The sequence below is a fragment of the Fistularia commersonii genome, chromosome 1 (genome assembly GCF_037954325.1).
Source record: "Fistularia commersonii isolate RoL2024-O1a breed Wild chromosome 1, RoL_Fcom_v1.0, whole genome shotgun sequence".
NCBI classification, from domain to species: domain Eukaryota; kingdom Metazoa; phylum Chordata; class Actinopteri; order Syngnathiformes; family Fistulariidae; genus Fistularia; species Fistularia commersonii.
The window spans coordinates 21553169-21559168 of record NC_141284.1 but is presented as its reverse complement, the minus strand read 5'-3'; the positions used below and the strand labels follow the sequence as shown (position 1 = coordinate 21559168).

General features: G+C 45.2%; 1 protein-coding gene across 1 annotated transcript; it reads right to left on the bottom strand.

The window, feature by feature from the left end:
* Window positions 1–387: 387 nt before the first annotated feature.
* ctsl.1 (cathepsin L.1) lies at window positions 388–3083 on the bottom strand. Its single transcript, XM_086157681.1, has 9 exons — window positions 3071–3083; window positions 2811–2911; window positions 2566–2708; window positions 2273–2464; window positions 1982–2173; window positions 1149–1314; window positions 970–1075; window positions 762–865; window positions 388–675 (listed from the first exon to the last, which is right to left on the bottom strand). The coding sequence occupies exons 2-8, from the start codon at window positions 2908–2910 to the stop codon at window positions 766–768; spliced, it is 999 nt and encodes a 332-aa protein (XP_086013807.1). The 5' UTR covers window position 2911; window positions 3071–3083; the 3' UTR covers window positions 388–675; window positions 762–765.
* Between the last annotated feature and the right edge of the window lie 2917 nt (window positions 3084–6000).

Below are 6000 nucleotides of genomic sequence, written 5' to 3'. Positions count from 1 at the left end.
TTAATTTTTTTTTCCGACGTCCAATTTGAATTCTGCGAGTGCAAAAAAATCGATAGGTACAAGCCCACTAATATAAGACAAGTACAAGACCTATGTTTACAAGCAGCATTCATTCATTCATCTATGATCAATTTGGTCAGGGTCGCGTGGTGGCTGGAGTCTATCCCAGCCGTCATATAGAAACATTAAATCATTATCTCACTCATTCACACGTCTGGATGATTTGAGGCTCTCCAGTGAACCTCCTGAATATTTCTTGTCTGCGGGCAGAAACCGGAGAGGCTGGAGGAAACTCATGCGGGCCCCGTTTGGGAATCCAACCAGGGATCACTGCACCACCATGCTCCCCTATACCAGCGCCACTTTAAGGTTTTTCATAATGCAGAATTTTCCAAGTGTACGATCACGTTAGTAAAAACCCCATAGAGAACACCAGGGTTGGATGAAATTATCACTTTAGGTTTTACCACAAAAAATTTCAGGCTCACACAATGTTCACCTTTTATTTGTCTGCTTTGCGTTTTCTTCCACAGACAATCTCTTTTGCCAATATTTTTTCACAATCACAGGATATGGCATGGGAAACTTGTTAAAACTCACCGCAACACAAAAGTATAAACGGCATTGAAAAACGTCTCTTGGGAAACTAGTTGTGCTCCGAGAAAAGCGCTGGTCCTGTGAATCCAATAGAAGAACTTGTTAATTGAATCTTGGAAAGAAAAGATGATGGATGACGGCAAGGAACCTTGGTGTTTTCTCACCGGTTCAGACCAGGGGGTAGCTGGCTGCGGTAGCAATGCCACATTGGTTTTGTTTGTTCCTGGTCATCATGATATATCCCCCATCTCCCCACTGTAGACCCCAGCTGGAAGAACACACACATTAGCAACTCCACATGGCTGAATAGGAACGAAGAGTAATATTCACCGCGACGACAATATGGGATGAAATGAAGTCAGAATAGTTCACCTGTTCTTCACCAACCAGTAGTCATTTCCATTTTCAGTGCCGTAACCCACAGCCAGTACGCCGTGGTCCAAGTCAGAGCTGCTGCACTCTGGCTCGTCATACACCCCTTTGAGCACACACAAGCGTCGGGTTAGAGGAGGTTCGCTCCACGGGGGGCAGACGAACGTAGTGGTTTTCACCAGATTCGTAGAGCTGGAACGATTCATGAGCGGCATCGATGGCGACCGACACCGGTCCAACCGTAGCCACTGCCTCCATCAGGGCGTTTTCATCGCCCATTTTCACGTCCACGTAGCCTGTGCAGTTGGCGCCGACGGTAGCGGGGTTATATTGGCACTGACCGTCCTGTCAGAGACGAGAGAGGAGTTGGCTTTTTGATGACCAGCCATGGAAATTTGAGCTGTTAATTTTTCGTATCTTTACAAAAGCCAAATGCCTTATGCTTCCTCCTGGATTATGTCTATATTTGTCCACAAGATAGCAGTGTTGCACATCATTCATAGGCTTTACCAATTATAAGATTTTTATTATTATTTCTTATTATTTTCTTATAATAACTGAGCCTTAAAAAAACAGTTTTCAAGAGATTTAAAAAATGAAGCAAAAAGCATCGTATAAATCAACCACAACAGAGCAACAACATAGAATCAAGCCAATTGGAAAAAATAGTATGATGTAAAAATGTATATTTATTCAGCTTAAATCATGTTAAATTCACTCATTCATCCTTCACCAGTACCGCTTATCCAGCACTCAGGGTGGGTATCGCAGCTGTCACGCAACCGTTCACCGTGTCATTCACACGTCTTTTCAATTTAGGGTCCCCGGTGCAAGTCCTGCATGTTTTTGGACAGTGGGAGTAAATCAGAAAACCCCCACCTTCTTGGCTCCCTGTCGGAACCAAGAAGGTTGCGGCACAAGTGCGAACCAGCGCAGCCTCGTGTTTTAATAACATTGGATTAACCGATTTGTCACTCGACGTCTGCACTGCCTACAAATACCCTTTGCTCACCTGAGCAGTGTACGGATAAGACTCCTCCGTGTCTATTCCTCCATTTTCTTGGATGTACTTGAAAGCGTTGTCCATGAGGCCTCCCATGCAGCCCATGTTGCCGTACTTGCCGGAGCAGTCGACCAGCTGCTGTTCACTGAGAGACACCAGCTTCCCCGTCTTTCTGAAGTTCTGGCCCTCCATTGAGCCAGTCTATGTGAGGGAGAAGTCAAACGAGTTAAAAGAAAAATAAACAACATCGGAGTCCAGATTCCGGCATCGCATCAGGACATGAGGATTTTTTGTACATACTGTGCTGAAGGCCCAGCAGGAGCCGCACTGCTTCTGATCCTTCACGCCAGTCACATAGCCTTTGTGCCTCCAGTCGACCGTGTGCGGCAGTTCAGATCCCTCCGGCAGGCGGAGGAAGGCTGAGCCGCTGCGGGGCAGAGAGGTGTTGAAGACGGACAGGCACAAAATCTGGTGTCGGTACTCTTTATTTTCCTGCCGTGGGAAAACAGTACTTTAGGCTCCCCGACCGAAATCGCAAACAAAAAGGTTGTTTCCTTCCTTCGTGAAACCGAAAGTTTTCTTTCGCGAGTTACCAGATCAGCAAAGTAGTTCATGCCAAGGCGGTAGGACTTGATGCCCTGATCGGCCAGGATGTTGTGCAAGAGCACCAGTTTCCGATTGCTGACCCATACTTGTTTGCGATGAGCCTCCTCTGACGCAGACAGGTATGATTTTCCTGTGAATGAAATCAAATCCGGCTGAGATTTCTCTTCATTCGCTCGAGGGGCGACAAAGGCCTCCGGGTTTGTGCGACTGCATTCAAGTGTTACCGCCTCACCAAACCGCAGTTTCCAGGCGTGGAACTCGAGGTCTTCCAGAGAGATGTCGGCGCAGCAGGCCGAGGCCAGAGCGGCGGCCAGAACCACCAGCAGCTTCATCCTGGGTGACGCGTGAGATCATGGATTTGAGCAACTCGCACAAAACTTCATACAGACACATTGAAATATCCCCTGCCTCAGGGAATCTCTGTCTTAAACTCGCCGTCGAACAATTCTATTCCTTCTTTGTAGTGAGGAGCGGTGTGTGTGTGCAGTTTACCTGCCTCTGTGCGTGTGCGGTAAAGGATGTGTTGCAACTACCTGCGGGTGATGGCGATCTGCGTCAGGATGTTCTTATATGTCTCTTTTTTTTTTATGACTTAATGTGTGCTCGGTCAGGTGGCTGTCAGTTACTCATAAGGGAGTGTGGGTGTGTCCCTCCTTTTGTGTCTGTTTGTGATTATTCATTCGATTTATTCTACGGTAACATTTTCCGTGCAGTGTGAAACCAGCAAGGTGAAGAATTGTTTGAGTTCCGCCCCCATACATATGTGTTACACACCACGCATCGCATATATATGAAAAAACAACTTGAAATAAGGGGGTATTTCCCAAAAGAACAAAAGCCAAAAGCACTAAGCAGCGACCGTAAACATGCACACACCTCACTTGTTCTTGGTGAAACAAACTCAGGCTGTTGAGAACGCTTAACTTCTCAGAAATGTGGGCGTCACCGACTCCCCATTTTTCCTCGAACAACACTGTCTTTAGTTAAAGTAATCCGCTGATCATTTGGAAACCAGACTTTTACAGTTAGCTTCAGGACCCTTGGAATCCAATACTTTATGTGTAAATTTTGACGTTCTGAATCTGAAATGTTTTGACGTCGACATCTCGACATTTCCAAATGTGCGCGCTGAGTGCTGTCATCGCTCCGCTACATCCGGCTCCATTCCTTTCCATTGCCAGTAATTCTTGCTGTCTCTGCATCCTGTTATCATCCGGCCTACGTTCTTTTGTCATGTCAACTTTTTCCTGACTAACCCTGGGTGTTTTATGCTGTCAGTGAACTGCATTATCTCTAGTTGCATGCAGTTGGTTCTTGGTAACCTGACCTGATGACCGGCTGAGCTTTTACACCACTCACACACACGGTGACTCCACCAGAGGGCTTATGTCGTCCAACAGTCAGGGTCAAGTCGCTGAACTGTTTCTGTCGATGGAGTTAAAAAGCGTGTTGTAAACGCATGAACAGAAATCTTCTGTTAACTAACAAAATGGTGTTTGTGTCATTTCGTAAAAGAAGCATCTCCCCTGCCACTTGATAACACAATTTCTAATGTGCACGGTTCAATTGAACGAATCTCATTTCAAGAGCCAGAATGGACCAAATATAAATTATTTGAACAATAACCGGCTGATAGCACTGCTCCTGCATTCTGGCTGTCCGCCCATGTCGCCCTGTCCGTCCGTCATGAGACCTTCAAGTCACAACGCACTGCAGTTCATAAAAACAGAGATAAAAAACTGAGAGCTAGGCTCATTTTTTTTTTATAGATGCAAACGCACTCTGCCGATTTGTGTCATGTCTTGACCTGTGTTCAGTCCTTTCCATAAACCTGTGGAGTCAGTGGTGTGTTCTGAGACAATAAAAGGTATTTAAATAATAAAATGAGACTACATTAAAAACCCACAAAGCTCAAAAACAGCGCACGTGATGGAAAAACCATAGTAACAGTGGTTTTCAAGACCGATGGACACAAAGAGATGTAACTTAACTTTACGATTGTTTAACAAGTTCAATGTTCATTCTTAAACTGTGACACACAGGCCTTTGGGTTCACGGATATTAGCCTACAACACGATGGAGAGGGCAGATGCCTGTGTTTTCTCACTATTCCGGCATATTATTCATTCTTTTGTTTATCGAACTGCCGACAGTGCTCGGACAATGGTTATTTATGCCAGTTCTCACATTAAAAACTGGGAGAACATTGACTCCAGACCCCTCGTGGGAATCCAATCAGGGAACTTCTTGTTGTGACACGGAAACGCGCCAATCTGTTAAAATTGCAATCCATATATTCACATTAGTTGTTGTCATGACTTGTTCTGCACAGATTTAACTGAAAACGTATTGAGGGGACAACGAAGACGACAATAGCGAAGAGAGGTTGTCATGGAGACCGCTTTGGCCAAACACTCTGATTAAGCATGAATGCAGGTTTACATAACTAGTTTCAGTACAGACAGATGGCAAAACATGGACACTGTGGCAGGGACGCTTGTTAACACCCAGAGTGAAAACTCTCCCGTCCCTCGATGAGGATCACAACATTTGGAATGCCAGCGCCTTTACGAACACCTTCTCCATCAAATCAAATTTCAAGTCATGGGCTGACCAACTGATAGCCGCCGCCAGACGCTCGCGGATCTGGCTCTGAATGACTTTCTAAATGTTGAACTATTGGCCGTGATCAGGCGTCTCCTGTCTCTGCCGTTGCAGTGCTGCTCTGCAGAGCAGGAGAGGGCAGCATTTCGATAACTCTGCTCCAGGAGTGCAGCGCTTTGGTAGTGAATTCTCTGGTGCTTATCTAATTACATGCTAATAATTTTTCTGTACCATCTGCTTTGCATCCACCAACTCTCACAGTTGGTGGATGCAATATATATATATGTATATATATATATATGTATATATATATATATACATATATATATATTGTACCAAATGCACTTTCATTTCCTTCTGTTTCTACATGATGCATGGCAAATATGGCAACTTCTAATCCAATATTTGGTTTGTCTCAATGATCAGTGTAAAACGACGGCGTGCTCGCTCTCTCTCTCTGTCTCTCTCGGGGATTCCTGTCAGAAATGAAGAAACAGGAGACCCGGTGACAATAGCAGCGTGAAGTGGCAGCGAGATTCTTGGCACGGGAAACCGAAAAGCAATGCTAGACTTTATGAACTAATTTCATTACTCCATGTTTCCTCAGCTTAGAGCCAATTACATAGTTGGCTGCGCTCTGGTGGGAGTCACACATAACAGCCGCTAAATTGTGACAGTGGCCCAGACTGGCATACCTTAGTACATAATCTGATTATTGGATCAATAACACAGCAACATTTGGTGCATAGCTGAGATGGCTGGCCGCGTCTCTGGTTTCACATTGCTGGCATTCACTACTCGTTTCCACTTTATAGGTG

What these genes read in the sequence shown, in the direction of transcription:
- ctsl.1 (XM_086157681.1), bottom strand. Translation starts at nt 2,910, where the DNA reads ATGAAGCTGCTGGTGGTTCTGGCCGCCGCTCTGGCCTCGGCCTGCTGC. An exon ending in CCTGCTGGGCCTTCAGCACA is followed by an intron (nt 2,174 to 2,272) that starts GTATGTACAAAA and finishes TCCCTCACATAG; the next exon opens with ACTGGCTCAATGGAGGGCCA. An exon ending in TACTGGTTGGTGAAGAACAG is followed by an intron (nt 866 to 969) that starts GTGAACTATTCT and finishes GTGTTCTTCCAG; the next exon opens with CTGGGGTCTACAGTGGGGAG.